Below are 18,540 nucleotides of genomic sequence, written 5' to 3' on the forward strand. Positions count from 1 at the left end.
TGTACTTATGCATTAAAACATAACAGAAGCTGGGGTTCTGGATCTGCATATGAGATAGCTGACTCCTATCCAAGGTACTTTTGAATTCAGTATGTTCAAAGAGATATTTCACCCCCCTTTTATGAACACCAGTGGGTAGTTTTTACATTTGTAAATTCTATCTTAAGATCACCTTGTAACATGTGCTCTTCATGATAAAATTTTACGTTCTTAGCTGCCCACAGAGACGAAGGTGCTGTCATGTGTGATTTTCTAACATGTTCTTTAATTCTTATTCCAGTCAAAAAAATAAAGCTCATGGTATCATCTCCACTTTGGACTTCTCATTCCCTCCTGTCACTGGAGAGCTCTAACACTGGAAGTTTGATAACACTACAAAGGCCAGCTTTGCTTCTTTAACCATTCTCTGTGAGAGAGGGTGCCTCATGCTGTCTCTATCTGCACAGACCACGTTTGCAATGGTAAACAAATGTTAAACAGTGTACAAAAAAAAAATATCTGAACACGCACAAGTTCATGGCTCCTGATGAAATCCATCCGTGGGTCCTGAAGGAGCTGGCGAATGAAGTTGCTAAACCACTGGCCATCATATTTGAAAAATCATGGCAGTCAGGTGAAGCTCCCAATGACTGGAAAAAGGGAAATATAACCCCCATTTTCAAGAAAGGGAAAATGGATAACCAGAGGAATTACAGACCAGTCAGTTTCAACTCTGTGCCTGGCAAAATCTTGGAGCAGATTCTCCTGGAAGGCATGCTAAGGCACATGAAAAACAATAAGGTGCTGGGTGACAGCCAGCATGGCTTCACTAAGGGGAAATCCTGCCTGACCAATTTGGTGGCCTTCTATGATGGGGCTACAGAACTGATGAACAGGGGTAGAGCTGTTGACATCATCTACCTGGACTTGTGTAAAGCATTTGACACTGTCCCACATGACATCCTTGTTTCTAAATTGGACAAACATCAATTTGATAGGTAAACCACTTGGACAAACATCAATTTGATAGGTAAACCACTCGGTGGATAAAGGCCGCACACAAAGAGTTGTGGTCAATGGCTCAATGTCCAGCGGGAGACCAGTAACAAGTGGTGTCCCTCAGGGATCGGTGTTGGGACCGGTCTTGTTTAACACCTTTGTTGGTGACATGGACAGTGGGATTGAGTGCGCCCTCAGCAGTTTTGTCTATGACACCAAGCTGTGTGGTTCGATTGATATGATGGAGGGAAGGAATGCCATCCAGAGGGACCTTGACACGCTTGTGTGGTGGGCTGATGCCAACCTTATGAAGTCTAACCATGACAAGTGCAAAGTCCCACACCTGGGTTGAAGCAATCCCAGGCACAGCTACAGGTTGGGCAGAGAAGAGATTCAGAGCAGCCCTGTGGGGAAGGACTTCGGGGTGCTGGTTGATGATAAAATGAACATGACCCAGCTTCAGTGCGCGCTTGCAGGCCAGAAAGCCAACTGTATCCTGGGCTGCATCAAAAGGAGCGTGACCAGCAGGTTGAAGGAGGTGATCCTGCCCCTCTACTCTGCTCTCATGAGACCTCACTTGGAGTATTGCGTGCAGTTCTGGTGTCCTCAACATAAAAAGGACATGGAACTGTTGGAACAAGTCCAGGGGAGGGCCACGAGGATGATCAGGGGACTGGAGCACCACCCGTATGAAGATAGGCTGAGAACGTTGGGGCTGTTCAGCCTGGAGAAGAGAAGGCTGCATGGAGACCTCATAGCAGCCTTCCAGTATCTGAAGGGGGCCTATAGGGATGCTGGGGATGGACTCTTCATTAAGGACTGTAGTGATAGGACAAGGGGTAATGGTTTAAAACTTAAACAGGGGAAGTTTAGATTGGATATAAGGAGGAAATTCTTTCCTGTTTTAGGGTGGTGATGCACTGGAATAGGTTGCCCAGGGAAGCTGTGAATGTTCCATCCCTGGCAGTGCTCAAGGCCAGGTTGGACGAGGCCTTGGGTGAGATGGTTTAGTGAAAGGTGTCACTGCCCATGGCAGGTGGGTAGGAACTTGATGATCTTAATGTCCTTTCCAACCCTAACTATTCTATGATTCTACAACAACCTTAAAATTTTGCATCAGCCTAAAACATTCATCTAGAGATTATGGGAATTGCTACCAACTGGTATTGATCAAGCTCCACATGCTGAAGACAATTCATCTTGATGCAGCCTTTGTGCTGCAGAAGCATGGGAGGATCCACACAAGGTAGAGCAGATACTGAGGTCTCAGTCCATGCCATAATCACTGATCACCTGTGAAGTTCTGGCATGGCCTAGGACACTGCTGTGCAAAGTGCTGTGCAAACGCTCAGCTGGGGAAAGCTGCCCATACTCCAAAGATCTTCCCATCTGGCACTAGAGCTTCTTTAGTCACTGTATTTCACAGTGTGAACTGGTGATGCTGCCAAAGGAGAGGTCTCCTCCTTGTTGAGCCTGCACCTCCACCCCGCCAAGCCTGGGAGCAGCAGTTCCTGTGGCATGTGGTGAAATGGATCGGAAAATGATCCAGGTTTATGCAAACTCAATGGAATGAAAAAAAAAAAAAAAAGAAAAAAGAAAAGATTTAATCCCCTCCTTGCTGCCAGCTGGCAGAGGGTTTCTTTGATTTCTGTGCTCCAACCCCAAAGTCCGGCAGTGGTGTCAGCTACGTAACACCTGAATAGCTTCATCCTCAAGGTGGCTGTATTTCACGGCTGAGTATTTGTCCTGTTCTGGGAGTAGATGGTAGCTATTAACTTCAAGCAGAATTTCTGACTTGGATGTGCGTTTTCAGCCAGAAGAAGACACAAACCATGAAAAGTCAGAATTTAGGCTCTAAGGTCCTGAGTCAGGATGCTTATCCAAACCTGCAAGGTTAGATATGCAAGAACAACCAGGCTGCTTGCTCAAGGAGAAGAAAAAAATGGTCACTTCCTGAGGGTGATTTTGATCAGTGAATCTCATTCTTACTGTTTTCAGTTCTCTTAAATCCTACAATGTCCCAAACCCTAATTTAAGTACCTTCATTAAATGCTTAAGATTAAGTTATATGTGTTTCTAGATTTATATATTAATGTAGTGCTATTGTTACAAATGAGTTCAAGATATCAAAATGAATATTTAGTTACTGTGTATAAATGCTTCTAGAAAAATGTAGCGTATTAATCGTAAATAATAGTAATAACAATAACAACCACCTTTTCAGCTTATCTGAGGCTTTTCCCTGGGAGACATCAGAACTCTTTTTTCCCAAATAGGTGTTTTACAGTTACTTTAATGTAGTACATGTTTTTTAAAAAGGCTTTTCAAAGTCCCCTGGAGTGTGAAGTGATTTTTCAATTTCTATTAGTATAAACTATTTGGAAAGGATTTGGTTCTGGCAGAAAACAAAGGCTTGGAATTTTAATTTTGAAACAAAAGTGCTGTGGATGGTGGGACCTCATGTATCTAGCCACCTTTGGCTTTCAAACAAATAAATACTTAGGGAAAAACTCTGGTAAAGTAAGCCAAAGAGTAATCAGATGATAAAACATTTCCAAATGATAAAACTACTCCTTTTTTTTTTCTTTTTCTGAGCACTATGCAAAATCTCAGTCTCGTTGCTGCAATAAACTGCCAATATCTGTCAATCTGTTTTGCAGGAGGATGGCATTTAATTCTGGTTCTTTCAGTGGAAGCTAATTCCTTATTCAGATGAATGTATTTCAGTTCTTTGAAATAACTACCTAATAATAATTTGTAACGAATGAGAGATTCGGTGTGAGACAAAGCTGCAAAGGACTTGGGAAGAAGCCTTGATTTTCCCCATGAAATTATTCTGAAAAGTTTTTTCTCCTGTCAGTTCAAATGCAGATTATTCCCTAGGTCACTTAGAAATGCTTCACATGATATAAGTATTTTCTATAAATACTTCCCTACTTAGTATATTGCCATGCATACAGAAATTTCATGGAGCTAGTTTTTTTTTTTTTTAGCATGTGATTTGAAATACATGTATGGTGGGACTCATTTTACCTAATTTTAACCTAATCTGAAAGGTAAATGCATAATATGAACATTCTTTCTCTGGTCCATGATGTCTCTGAAAGGTGAGTTCACCCCCTTCTAATGATGTAGTTGTTTAGAAAAAGTGAAATGGATTGCTTCTAGAGGTTCACCCTTCTCTCCCCTCATTGCACGTCTGGCCCAGTTTTGCAAACATCACCAGCCTGTTCCTAGAGACTTGGTCTGCAATCACACTCAAATTTTACTGAAAATAGTAGAAATGATCCAGCTGAATATTTTGCAACTATCCTGCTCAACTGAGTTTAAGACTGCCTGCTATGGGAAATTTTCCCTGGCACAACCAGAATATAATTAGTGAATGACAATACTCAACAGGGATAAAATGGAGCTGATCTGTGAAATTAGGGGTCTGAAGATATTAGAATTTGAAGTGCTGGGGGACAATCAGATGAGGCACAACATAACAAAACAACTTCAAGGTTGACCCATTCAAATTCCACACAACACAATGCTCCAGAAGCCGACTGATTTAATTCTAAAAAGATAACAGAAAGACCAAGCCAAAACTATAGTCTATCAAGGCTTCACTGATTATTTATCACATCATTTACAGCCTCCAAAGCACTGTTCAAACTCAACATATGGAGCTGTCTTTGACCTGCAGAACTCAATCTGCAAGAAGGTGAAGGATGAAGGACAACACCAAGTACTGAATTGTCCATACTTACAAAGCAGTGTCAGAGTCAGAAGTATGACTAAGTGCCCTTTATGTGAGAGTTGCAAAATCTCAACTTTAACATCAACTCTTCTTTGACTTTGGTCATATACTTTAAGAACTGCATCTTTAATTTGACATTCACAAAACTCAGCTAACAGGAGCCTGTCTCAAGGGATGACACTAGACTGCCCTTTGAGGACCAGAATGTAAACAAAACTCTTCAGAAGATGGTTTATTTTCTGTTCAGGTTTCTAACTGCTCAGGTTCTGTCTGTGTAAATTCTCTGAGTCAGCTGCTGCTGACATGTCCTCTTTGTTTAATATTATCTGTGAATTTCATTCCTGTGCAATTCAATTCCACTTCCCGATAATTAATAGAGATGTTAGATGAGACCAGACCTAACACAAATTCTCCAGATACCCTGCAAGATACCTTCCATAAACTTGTTACATTATCATTTATCATGGTTCTTCGTTTACAGTCTTTAAGCCAGTTTCCAGCCTACATGACTGATTGCCAATCCAAACCAATCTGAATAAATTTTTCTATTAGGATTTCCTTATAATCCTGCATAGGCCAAGGAATGGGTTTAGACTGACCTTATAAACCATTTATGTCTTTGACCTCTTGACGCTAGACGGAAGAGGCATGAGATTGCCCATAAAATTCCAACAGCACTCTTACTGAGTTTCTCCAGCAGCACGACAGCACTCCTTCATGATGGGAAAATCAATGTAGGGAAAAGAAGGATCTGAGGCAGAGCAGAACATGAATTCTTGAATATTCTTGAACATATGTGATCCCGCACCAAAATCACCATCCCACACCCCAATCTGCTCCTTCACAGAACAAATCTGAGATGTTATCCTTTCTGTCCATTGTATCGTCATTGAAGAAGATATAGGAAAACCCTGTTCAAATGGTTTAAGAGTGCAGTAGACTTTCTTTGAGTTTCATTCTGGGCTATTCTCTGTCCTGGTTACTTTCTATTTAGCTGTTCTAAAAGAAGTGATAAATGTCCTATTCTGTCTTATTTTCTTTGTCATCTTTGCTGCTTCAAAGAGTAATTGGGTTTTCCACAAGAGAAGTATTGGAATCATTCCTAAAGGAGCTTTCTTCTGATCTGTTAAGTAGTGACATTACCTGTCATGTCATAACCTGTTTTAAACTTTCCTTTTGAGGTGAATATTCTGATGAAAAGACCACTGAACATAAGCAATTACAGTATTTAGCATTTATATAAAATAAATTTCCCTTCAATGATGTCCTCCTCTTTCTCTCATCTCCAGGATCTTATACTAGAGGCAAGAAGATTGTAAAAGGTTTAAGGATACAAGCTTTATTCCTCTAGGGGAAAAAAAAAAAAAAGCCTTTTCTTTGAATTGTTCTCAAAAAACCCATCAAATGCTTTATGAGAACAGGGGAACTCTTAAGCTTGTCAAGCTTATGAAATGTATGTTAGGGTGTATACCTAAAGCCTAATACTTGTGTTAATTTGAAGCCTGGGGGAAAAAAAAAGGACTGGAGAGACATCTGCAAATATTCAGAAATGCTCATGTTCCTTTGTTGCTGTGCCAACTTTCTATGCAACTTACAATGATAACTGTTGTGCATCCACTGGGTGACCAGTGTTTTTTATGTGTGGATGGAAAATCTATTACAGACAGGAAAACTAACGTTACTTAACAAAAAAAAAAAAAAAAACAAAAAACAAACCAAAAAGTCCACAAAAGAAAAAACAAGTACTGGTAGAGCATTTATTACCATACCCTCTCTGCTGAAGAATTTTGTCATCTGATTCCAAGAGTCTATGTGGTGCAATCTCTTTTGGAGGATGCTTTGTATTTATTTGTGAATAAAACTTCATTCAGTAGGACAGTAGTCAAGAACCTCCTTTCTCCTTACCTCAAACTAGTCTATGATTCTATGATTCTAACCTGAGCAAACTGTAGCATGGATTTTCAGGAGGAAAATACATATGAATATTTCTACATTGCATCAGCTCAGTCCTGAATTTGTTAATGTATTTTTGTTAATGAATCAAAATCCACTCTAAGAAGCCATCCTGGAAAATAGTTAGGAAAAGAGTGATTTATATTTGAGTCACAGGTCCTGTCACACTAGAGATTGCATTGCATAATGAAGTACTGCTAACAGCATCTTTCTTCTTAATGAATTGCAAATTGGTCTGCAGACTAAACCTGCCTGGAAAACTGGAAGAGGGGATCAACTGGAAGAGAGGATCCTGATGAAATCCATCTGTGGGTCCTGAAGGAGCTGGCGAATGAAGTTGCTAAGCCACTGTCCGTCATATTTGAAAAACCATGGCAGTCAGGGGAAGTTCCTGATGACAGGAAAAAGGGAAATATAACCTCTGTTTTCAAGAAAGGGAAATGGATGACCAGAGGAATTACAGACCAGTCAGTCTCACCTCTGTGCCTGGCAAAATCTTGGAGCAGATTCTCCTGGAAGGCATGCTAAGGCACATGAAAAACAATAAGGTGCTGGGTGACAGCCAGCATGGCTTCACTAAGGGGAAATCCTCCCTGATGAATTTGGTGGCCTTCTATGATGGGGCTACAGAACTGATGAACAGGGGTAGAGCCGTTGACGTCATCTACCTGGCCTTGTGCCAAGCGTTTGACACTGTCCCACATGACATCCTTGTTTCTAAATTGGACAAACATCAATTTGATAGGTGGACCACTCAGTGGATAAAGAACTGGCTGGATGGCTGCACACAAAGAGTTGTGGTCAATGGCTCAATGTCCAGCGGGAGACCAGTAACAAGTGGTGTCCCTCAGGGATCGGTGTTGGGACCGGTCTTGTTTAACATCTTTGTTGGTGACATGGGCAGTGGGATTGAGTGTGCCCTCAGCAAGTTTGCCAATGACACCGAGCTGTGTAGTTCGGTTGATACGCTGGAGGGAAGGAATGCCACTCAGAGGGACCTTGACACACTTGTAAGGTGGGTTGATGCCAACCTCAGGAAGTTTAACCATGCCAAGTGCAAGGTCCTACACATGGGTTGAAGCAATCCCAGGCACAGCTACAGGTTGGGCAGAAAAGAGATTCAGAGCAGCCCTGTGGAGAAGGACTTGGGGGTGCTGGTCGATGATAAAATGAACATGACCCAGCTTCAGTGTGCGCTTGCAGGCCAGAAAGCCAAACGTATCCTGGGCTGCATCAAAAGGAGCGTGACCAGCAGGTTGAAGGAGGTGTTCCGGCCCCTCTACTCTGCTCTCGTGAGACTTGACTTGGAATATTGTGTGCAGTTCTGGTGTCCTCAACATAAAAAGGACATGGAACTGCTGGAACAAGTCCTGAGGAGGGCCGCGAGGATGATCAGGAGACTGGAGCACCACCCGTATGAAGATAGGCTGAGAAAATTGGGGCTGTTCAGCCTGGAGAAGAGAAGGCTGAGTGGAGACCTCATAGCAGCCTTCCAGTATCTGAAGGGTGGCTACAGGGATGCTGGGGAGGGACTGTTCATTAGGGACTACAGTGACAGGACAAGGGGTAATGAGTTAAAACTTAAACAGGGGAAGCTTAGGTCAGATATAAGGAAGAAGCTCTGTTTTAAGGATGGTGAGGCACTGGAATGGGTTGCCCAGGGAAGCTGAGTGTTCCATCCCTGTCAGTGTTCAAGGTGAGGTTGGACAGAGCCTTGGGTGACATAGTTTAGTGTGAGGTGTCCCTGCTCATGACAGGGGGGTTGGAACCTGATGATCTTAAGGTCCTTTCCAACACTAACTATTCTATGATTCTATGATTTGGTCCATCAACACTTGGCCCATTGTCTGCAAAGAAAAATGGCATTAGCAAGAGACAGAGCATCCTGTTGGGGAATACATTTGTGTTCACAGCATCTGGGCTGTGTCCTCAGCCATGCAGGATCCTACCAGGCAGAGCTGGTGAGGTGACTTCATTTCTATGTGATTTTCAGAGTGATGTCTCCTTCCCCAAAGTTCGAACATGGGAAAACATTTCTTTTCCAAGTAACTTTTGGTTTTCTCCTTTATGTTCTAATCTAAAGTATAACGTAAGAGCAAAATATTTTTCAAATAATTTTTAAATAATCCTTTAAAAGAAATATTATTTCAAATAAATTAAAAATTCAATACATTCAAATGAAAAAAAAAGAATAATTTTTGTAGGGGCAAGCCATAATGAAACTTCCCTTCTCTTCTTTAACTCCAAGACAAAATTAAGGGCAAAGTAGACATTGCTTCACAGATGCTTTTGATTTCAAGAGTACTGTAACTTCTGGTAGAAAAAGATTCAGCTGAAATTCTGTGGGCTGGCATTACATGCAGCATAGGTAAGTGCATGACGTAGCACAGGCAATATGTGATTTAGCACAGAAGCAGCAAAATGTTCCATGGCCACTTTGGACTCGTAGCACCCATAAAGGGTGAAACACTCGACACGTGAAAAAATACTCCGTGTGTGTGGTAAGAATAACACCTCCCCATCAGACTGACAACACTTGTATAATGCTGGTAGAAACAACTATGCAAGGTGTAAGAAAAGCAAAACCCTGTCTTACACAAGGGCAACTTTTCTGTCATGCTTATGTACCTAACTTGGGCACACTTAGGTGTCCAATGAACCAGCCCTATAGGTGCTGTTTATGTTCCCTATATGCTGTGGGAGGATACACATTAGGTGTTCAGGACCCCTGTGGAGATACTCACTGCCACCTCCCAGGTCTCCCACCAACTGCACAAGGAAATTAGTTGTGGTAGGCTGGCCCATTATGAGCTTGATCTTTAATCCCAACTGTGTGCCCTATGTAGGTGGGCTGCAATAAACCTAAATTCTCTTCAATGTGCTTTTTTTTCAAAGGCAGGGGACATGTAAGCAGCACTGTTCTTTGCCTTCTCAGACAAACAGGTTTTATGCCTTGTACAATTGGTATTTTTTAAAGAAGAATTATTCTGGCAGACACTAAAACATTTGCCATCATACATATCCAGGAAACACTATACACTCCTGGTGCTGGCTGACTTTTTCCATCTTAGTTGATCTGGTAGACTCACAGCTGTGGGAGGGCTGCCCAATGTCTCGCCAAGCTGCTGCTGGGCATGCAGAACTAGCATTGTGCAAAGATTACCCACCACCGTGTGAGCAGGGTTAATGACTAAAAAATTCTTCAGCAGAAGAATTTCTGTGACTTACGAGAGCTGCCCACCAGCAAACTATTCCATTTGTCTTTGATCTGTAACTCTTTTTAGCTGGAAATCCTCCCTCTCTGTCACCAGATCACACTTGATAGTGTCTTCAAAGATCTCCAAGCACTTTACCCAAAGCTCCTGTTCTCAAATGGCCCAAACAGTTTAAAAGTGAGGCAATTCACACCCAGTGAATCTCTGGCAGTGATATGTACCACTGCAGGTGATCATTTCTGCAATGCTCAGATGCACTGTCAATCCTCAATCCCTTTGTAGGATGCTTCGCAGCCCCACTACCAAGAACTTCGCTTACTATCTATTCTTTGCATGGGAATCTTGCACACTGGTAGATAGCAAAATAGAGAACAGGGCTAATACAGTGAGAAACAGTTGCAGCTTTCCTTTTCTGCCTCACATTGTCTTTCTCTCTTTTCCATCATACCCAGCACCTGCTTTCCTACGTTATTGAAGACTTTGTTTCATCTGTATTTAAAGCTGCTTTTCAGTTCAAGTCTCATCCATGCACAGCATGTCTCACTGTTTGAACTAGGAGTGTGCAAGGTCTGGGGGCTGCATAAATTAAAAGCTTTCTCTGGAAATGCAAGATCATGATTTGCCAACTCAATTCACCCTTCTTGGAAAACCAGTTAGTAGGTTTTTTCACCATGAATTCTGTAATAAGAACTGTGCAGCGCTCTTCACAGGGATATTTTATGTTTTAATGGCTTAAAAGATTTAATGCAGGTTTTATTCTTAGCTTACTATTTTCAAACGGCACAACTTCACCTACATCATTGTTTAGAAAGATGTGTATGTAATATGCATACTGCGTATACATGAAGGACATTACATAATTGTTGACATATTTATTAATCTAATTTTGTCCTTACAAAGTTCTTCCCACTTCTACCACAGAATATATATTTTATCAGTTAATGCTGGTTAAAGACGTCCTCTCCTTTTCTCTTCTCTCTTCTCTCCTCTCCTCTCTTCTGCATAAAAGCATCTTTCTCTGGCTGAGATTATGTCACATCTTTTCTAAGGCTCATCATTCTCTTGCCTTGCTAGCATGCAGTATCTGAATTTGTTTTAATTTTTGTTACATACAGCAATTTTAAATCCAGAGGGGGAAGTTCAGAGCCCTCCAACAGCTCACACAGCCACTACAGTGAGGGGCTCCAAAGACAGTTTGAAAAGGCATTAAGTATGGTTGAGATTAGAAGATGCTCACACAAAAGCACTGCCACACATTAACTGAATTTTTAGTAAAGGAAATAAGGTGGGTTTTTTTTTTTTTTTTTTTGTTTTGTTTTGTTTTATTTTTTTCCTGGCCACAGAAGTAGCTATTGTAGGAAAACTGCAAAGTGCTATTGGACTTCCTGCCTTTGGCAAGTGGTTGACATCTATCCCAGATCCACAGTGATGAGGAGTCATTACTAACTGAAGGGTCTAGCAACTGCATCTTGCTTTTATCTCTATTCAACCAGACTTGCATTTGTTTCTTTATTGTTATATCATGGTCTCCAGAAGGCCTGGCACAGCAAAAAAGGCCATGTCACCTGGCAAGTGCTGACGAAAATAAAAAGTGGAATAGCTGGGAGGGAAGGGCATGGAGTGGCTGACCAAGGTCATCTGGGAGATCAGTGGAGAATATTTTCTTTGAAGTCTTTGATATGGACACTGCTCTCAGCTGCTAGATGGGAAGGAATGAGCCCCACATACAAGGAACCCGATGTCTACAGCCTGCTAGTGTGAAGCTGGAATTTACCACAGAGACTAATAAGGAAATATAAGTTCATAACTGAAGAACGGCAATGCAACAAGAGCACTTTAAACCCCACCCTTGCTTTGATGAGTTTCTGCTGCCTCTCTGCTGTTTGTTTACATTGGGATAGCTAGTCCTTGTACAGGTTAATCTGTTTTTTGTGTCCCTGGTACAGTCAGGGCTCATAGTCTAGCCTTCTCTTTAGGCAGGAGGGTCATCTTAACACTTGGTCTATCAGAGGTAAGAAAAAGATCTTTCCTAATGTATACTAAGCAGAAGAAAGAGTGGAGAATTTTTCTTAAAAATGCAAGGAGACGTTTCACTTCTTGCCCCCGTGGAGCAGTCAGGCTGGCTGATCATGTCCTCAAGAGCTGATAGCTGCAGGGAGGGACATCTAGCAAGGTCACAGCTAACTTGCCACAGACACCAGCTCCACCAACCCCTCCAGACCTTTTCTGGTCCTGCAGGACAGCACAAAAAAACAGCTGGAAGAATAAGAAGGTCTTTTTTCTACTTATTCTTTTTTTTTTTTTTCCCAAATAAGTTTTCCAACCTGTGAGCCAGAAGAAGCTATTTGCCTTCAGATATTTTCCACTTGCTTTTATGCTGCTGAGCAGCTACTTCAGGCTCAGCCTGCCCAAGTCTGTCTTGATCTGAAAAGCTGAGATGAAAACTATCTGCAGCTTCCAGCCTTCCTCTTCTGATCTTCTCCTGGCTCATGTTTTATTATTTTGCTTTTATTTAGCAGCATTTTCTTGCCACAGAGCACTTCACAGGATCCTGAGCCACAGGTCTGGACTGGGACATGTGGTACCACAAAAGGGTACAGAGCAATACTGCCTTTCAAGGAAACATCTGCTCCTTGAAGCCAGAGTAATCTTATACTTGAACCAGCTTTACTGAAGGAATGATCAGTTTGCAGATAATTCTGTTACTCAGATGCCTACAACGATATGGGTGGACTCCCTTTTTATATCCTCTCCATTCCATAGGGGTGGCCCAATCCTCACAATCATCTAAGGAGGGATTGATCTTAGGGCAGTGGGAAAGAATCTCCATGAAAGAAAACTGAGAAAGACTCATTTAAAAGTATAGCTGTTAGTGTGAGAAAAACTGAGAATCTGGCCAGTAGCACATCTGTAACTACAGGTTTCAAAATGCTAAGTGAATGCAAGTAACTCTTCTACTTATGAAAGAATTTAATATCCAGCTGATGTGTTTATCAGAAATGTGGTAATAGAGATGTCTGTTTTATTGGCTGCTGTTTAGACAAGTGTTCATAAATGATTGATACTTAATTAATTGAAGGCAGTATTACAAAAACTAATCTACTTACAAAGTCTTCCTTTAACCAACAGTTATCATGTTTGTTCTGATCTCAGAAAGATAAGTTGCAAGTTATTATCCTTTCTCAGACAAAGTAAGCAAATAAACATGAAAGAGTGAAGAAGTGAAATACCTGAAATAATATATTTTTATGCTTTTTCTTTTTCCCTCTGGGTAGGGGTTGGGTTCAGAAAGCATTTTCAATCTTTGTCGTGATTTTTTTTTAAACTTTTTTCCTGATAAGGACAGGAAATTCGCTGGGGTTATTGGCAAATCAGGGTCAAAAAACATTTCCTTCCTAATATCAGATGGTACACAAGAAGTAATCCCCATGTAATCAATAATTCTGTCTATAGGAATAAATAACATGTGCCTCAGACCATATTCCAGCCCTGGGGGTAGGGTACACCTTCAAGCAGACGCACACTGTTTTTCCCAGAACGGAGTAGATACACTCTGCAATGGACCCTTTCCCATGCTATCTCCCAGGTCATGCCCAGGCACAGTCCTGGAAGACTTAATTGACAAAAATTATGCTGGAATTTGTCAAAATGTTCAGTTTCACAGTTTGGTGACTGGTGGTCGGTGCTTAATGTAGGCTTGCCCAGACTACATGGTTAGGGCACAATCCAGACCCCAAGCACATGAATACTGTTTCTGTGGCCCGGGCTGAGGAAAGCATGAACAATCTTGCTTCAGAACCTACCTCAAAAGTCTTCATCAAGACATCATACATCCAGCTTCGTTTTCCTTCTCCACCACGGTCTATCTGCATGACCTTGGGCAAGTCACTCTTCTGGCTGGGCTGCAGACTGCAGCGTAGCATAGCAGCAACTGTGAAAAGGCTAGACACAGTCTCCAAAGCAGTGGGAGCAGGTATTTTCCCACAGCCTGGTTCACCTGGACTTCCAGAACAGTAAAGTAACCTACAGTGACTCCTTTGTTGCCAGAGTGGATTTTAAACTCATCTCAGGCATCTGAAACTAGAGTGCAGTCTGCACTCTGAATGTAACTGCCATCTCCCTGCTTCTCTGGTGAGTGGAGAGACCGAGACTATCTGACTTACAGAGGGGCAGTGAAGACGGACGTATGCAAGTCTATAAGCTCCTGCAACACTACAGTAAGGAATGATTAAATGATCATTACCCTTCACAGCCGGATTTTCTTAGGAAAAGCCAAGCAGTTTCATTAGATTTTGCAGCCCAATATCAGCTGTTTCAAAACCAAAACACTTTGCTGAAACCTGCTCGTACAGCTCCCATGAAGCTCCCATGAAAGATATAGCAAGAGATCATTCATAGCCAGCTACACCTGAGAGAATCCATGTAATTTGGCTTCCAGCAGGAGATGAGAAGAGGGACAAAGTGAAAGTTCCTCACAAAGCCTGAGGGAAAATAAAAACTACAATATGTTTTCGTAGCTTCCAGGTGGAGCAGAAGAGGGGTGGGAATAGCTCAGCATTGTCATAGTTAGGGTTGGAAAGGACCTTAAGATCATCAAGTTCCAACCCCCATTCCTTGGGGATGGGGGGGGGGGTGGTTCCCAAACCAATACAGGTTGACACTTGACCTATGTCAGATGCAAACTAAGCACTTCTGGGACGCTTTCACAGTTTGTAAACCCACCATAGTGTTCTTAGAAGAATTTTATTCAATCTGAGGCCATTATTAAAAGAATGCATCAGAGCAAAATCTACCACTATTAACCAACCAACTTGTCCTTTGAGAAAGTGAGGCAACCTAGAAGACCTTGGTGGGTCCTTATAGTGCAGGAACATTCATCTGAGAAAGCTCCCAAGGACTTTCCAGTCGACCAGTGTGGACTGGTGAACGGTCCACACTGAATAAGGGAAGGCAGATTTGGCCCTCTTGTTTGCATACCCATAATGTTTAATCACAAACAGTTCTTCATGTCACAACTCAAGTAAAAAGAAATCCTCATAGCTACAGCCACAGAGGTTGTTGCCCTTTGCTGAACATCCACAGACTGCTCTAGCCCAGTGCCTGCAGCACCCAAGATATTTTTTGTTAAAGACATCTAGATACCCCAAAGGAAGCAACACAGGCCTGGGTTTCTACAGCCTTTGCTCAGAGGTGCAGAGAGAGGTAGGTCAATAAATATCCTGGGAGCCTGGATTAAACCAAGGTTTTGGCCATGGCTTGAAGGACAGCAAGAAACATTTGTGCATAGCTTCCTAACTCTTGGTAGTCGACCTAGTGAGTCTATACAAAGCAGTAATTTATCCCCAGCAGCTGGAGCCAAGAAGACCAGAGGAGGTGAGTATCTGAGGACACACCACAGCTTAAGGCCAGCCTAGATTCAGGGCTGACCCTGGTCCCATAAAAGAGTCCTTATCATGCCGGAAAAAAGACCTGTGTTCAAGTATGTTTCTCAGTAACACCAGGGGCTTTCCCTAGCTGCAGAAATGGGTCATAATTGTTAACTTTTTTCTGAAGTACACTCACAGATTTTAGAGGCTTTACCTCCCTTCACTGAGAAGTGGGTAGAAAGCTGCCTGCTCTGTCCAGCTTCAAACCTAGATACTTAAGTGCATTTATTGCTTCATCCAGATAGAGGATACATAACTACTTGGGGAACTGGAGGTGCCAGGCTAGTATTTAGCAGCGTTGTCAGATATCAATGCTTTGTTAAAACATTTCTCTGTGTGAATCATCTACTGATCACTTTTATCCCAATAAATCATGAATCTAGGGCATGTTATTTCTTCATTTGCTTTTATATTAAAAAAAAGGAGGAGTTGTATGCATGCTCCTAGTAAGAACTGCCACATTACAAGTGATCCCACCCTAGTTTTGTGAAGCTCATTCAGGGTGTCTCTACACAAGAAAATTAATCTGGATTGGGAGAGTAGAATCACTATTTCTGCAAAAAGCTGGTTTATAATATTGTTAGTCTAAGTTATTAGTGTTGTCCACCAAACTGGCTTAATCTTGACTTTAAGAATAAGCAAAATGTAAAGAAAACACTTTAATTCTTCAATAGCAGGGTTGTTTTCAGACCAAGTTAAAAGATAAAATTTGTGCAGGTATATTTAACTCAGAATAACTCGAGTTTCTGAGCACTCCTTGCACTGAGGACTTTCCTGCAGCAGCAAGGACACCTTTTTGTTTCCACACACTGAACTCAGTCACAACTCTGCACAAAGCAATTACTGTAACATCTAGAGCAATGGGACCAAATCCCAGCTGTCCCACCTGGCCCTTTTACTGAATTGAAAAGACCAGTAAAATTGATCTATGTCTCTGATTTGGATTTTGGGGCAGGGACTGGCTTTACTTTTTTTTCTTGGTATATGAACAGTAATTAAAAAATAAAACTTTAGGATCTGGCCACTTCTTCTCAGAGCACTACCTCCCTCGTCCCTGAGGAACTCTTGGGGAAAAAAGGAGGACAGGAGACCCCAGTGAGCCTCTCTGCTCCAAGAAGGACCATATCCTCTTCCCTGTGACCTGAGCTATGAGCTAATAGTGTGCTAAGGAGTCTGTTACACTGTGTTAAATATATCCTGCCTCTTGTGCATGGTATTCTGTAATTCATCGAAACTTCTTTTAGCAGCCACCTGCAAACTTTGCACCTTGTTTGCTCATAGCAGGTTAGTCCTGGTGATCTCGATTGCTCCACGTGAAAAGGGAAGCAGATGGGTGCTTGTGTTCCAGAGAAATATTCCTGAGATAATTTGTTCCAAATTATTTATTCTTTTAATTGTAAGGAGTGAAACTTCTTTCACCTTTTACCTTGTTTTGCCTTCACTGGAATCCTCTAGCTGATGGGCTCCATCCCAAAACTCCAGCCCATCCATCAGTGGCAGAGTTAATTGTTATCACACTGAGAGAAAAAATTCCTCCTCCCTTCCCCTTCCTTGCATGCAGGTAAAGAAAAAGAAGGCAGGACACCTGAAACCGCTTCTGGCCCAAGCCTCCTGCTGCTCCTACGGCACTCGCAGAGGCAGGGAGACACAGGAGCTAACTGCATTTGAGGAAAGCCTTTTCTGGCCACATTAAAGAGAAATTATCCCATCCCGACAGTGGGGCTGGAAAAGGCGATATCAAACCCCCAGTTCTATCACACACACAGACCTCCTCTCCCCTTTTCCCGATGTATTAACCCTTAAAGGCATTGCAAGCTCTCCCGGTTCCGAGGCTGCTCTCCATTCCCTGCTTCTCCTGGATGGTTAGCGTACAGTCCCCCCTCCCTCCCTGCTCGGACAGAACAATAGCAAGGCACCGGTTTCAGCTGCTTCCCGAGGAAAGCCCAGATCACACACATTTAGAGATAGAGAGATACGATTCTATTTCTCTTTGCTGTTTAGGACAAGAAATGAAGTGCTGCCTCTTTAATTGGCAAAAGCATGCAGTAAGAGCATACCTTTAATTTAGTGTTGGGATAGCTCACTTGCACCCTGGCTGTTGTCTTATTGGAGAGGGCAGCCTGCCTCAGATCCTCTAGCACTGAAATAATATCATCCAGCACGCATTTCTTATCCTGATTTCTCAACACACACAGATGGGAAAAAGTATAATTATAGCCTTTGTAGTTCACCTTCATTTCCAGCACGGCTCGGTGGATCTGCAGGATCACATCAGCCTGGTGCAAAATATTGCCTCCGGGTTTGGAGAGGAGAATCACCCTGCCATACCTCCCCGGGGTGTGCAAGTCCGAATAGAGCTGGCTTTTGGATTGATCGAGGGAGAAAAGGCTGCTGGCTAAGCTCCTCTCGATCTTGGCCAGGCTGTGGCTGGGGGCTACCAGGCTCTCCAGGTCAGTGTCAGGCTGGAAGCGGTTGAGCAGGCTGAAGCCGAAGATGATGGTCAGGACTGCGGGCACAGTGAGGAAAAACACCGGATGCCTGCTCACGAATAAGCCCAGCTTGTAGAAAAACGACTGGAGCCCTCTGTGTATCACCTGCCGCAGCATCCTCCACCAGATCCAGCCTGCAGATGCTCCTGGCCGTCTTAGAAAGCACATGTGACATGTGTAGCTCCTTACCCCTTCCTGTCAGTTCCCCTTTCTCTCTCCCTCTCTCTCTACTACTCCTTTAAAAGACTGCAGCAAGTTGCAGCAAGACAGCCAAATATTGATCAATGGGGTGTGTGCGTGCGGGTGTGTGTGTGTGTGCCGGGCTGGAAGGGACCGGGCAGAGGAGGGAGGAGGGTGTGGGGGGGTCCTTGCCTTTTTTTTCCTCTTTCTCTTTTTTTCTCCCCCTCTCCCCCCCCCCCCCCCCCCCCCCCCAGCCAACTAGCATCGTCCCCCCTCCCAGCCCGGGTGCCCCCCTTTCTCCGGCTAGGCTCGGGCGTTGCACCCGGAGCGCTGCCGCCTCTGCAGTGCCCGCTCCGCTCCCGCCGCTGCTCCGCGCAGCCCCGCGGCCGGCTCCGCTTCTCGGGGCGGTGCGGCGATCGCCGGCAGCGCACCCCCTCCTCCCCATCCCTCGCCGCAAAGCACCGCTGCTCGCTTTCCTCACACACACACACACACACACACACACACACACGCGGCATTCGCCGGGGCCGGAGGATGATGCTGCATTTTAACATCCT

General features: G+C 43.2%; 1 protein-coding gene across 2 annotated transcripts in view; it reads right to left on the minus strand.

The window, feature by feature from the left end:
• The window catches only part of PTCHD4 (patched domain containing 4), an 85,976-nt gene extending 67,779 nt beyond the window's left edge, over positions 1 to 18,197 (minus strand). The window contains exon 1 of one of the 2 annotated variants that reach the window (XM_061372336.1): positions 17,372 to 18,197. In XM_061372336.1, the coding sequence (XP_061228320.1) occupies positions 17,372 to 17,971 (600 nt within the window). In that variant the 5' untranslated portion in view covers positions 17,972 to 18,197. The remainder of the gene's footprint in view (positions 1 to 17,371) is intronic. The other variant, XM_061372337.1, reaches the window with a different exon arrangement.
• Between the last annotated feature and the right edge of the window lie 343 nt (positions 18,198 to 18,540).

This window comes from Neopsephotus bourkii, unplaced genomic scaffold (genome assembly GCF_033783945.1).
Source record: "Neopsephotus bourkii isolate Nb327-2 ecotype Australia unplaced genomic scaffold, CSIRO-AGI_Nbou_v1 NB_1600, whole genome shotgun sequence".
In the NCBI taxonomy this organism is placed as follows: domain Eukaryota; kingdom Metazoa; phylum Chordata; class Aves; order Psittaciformes; family Psittacidae; genus Neopsephotus; species Neopsephotus bourkii.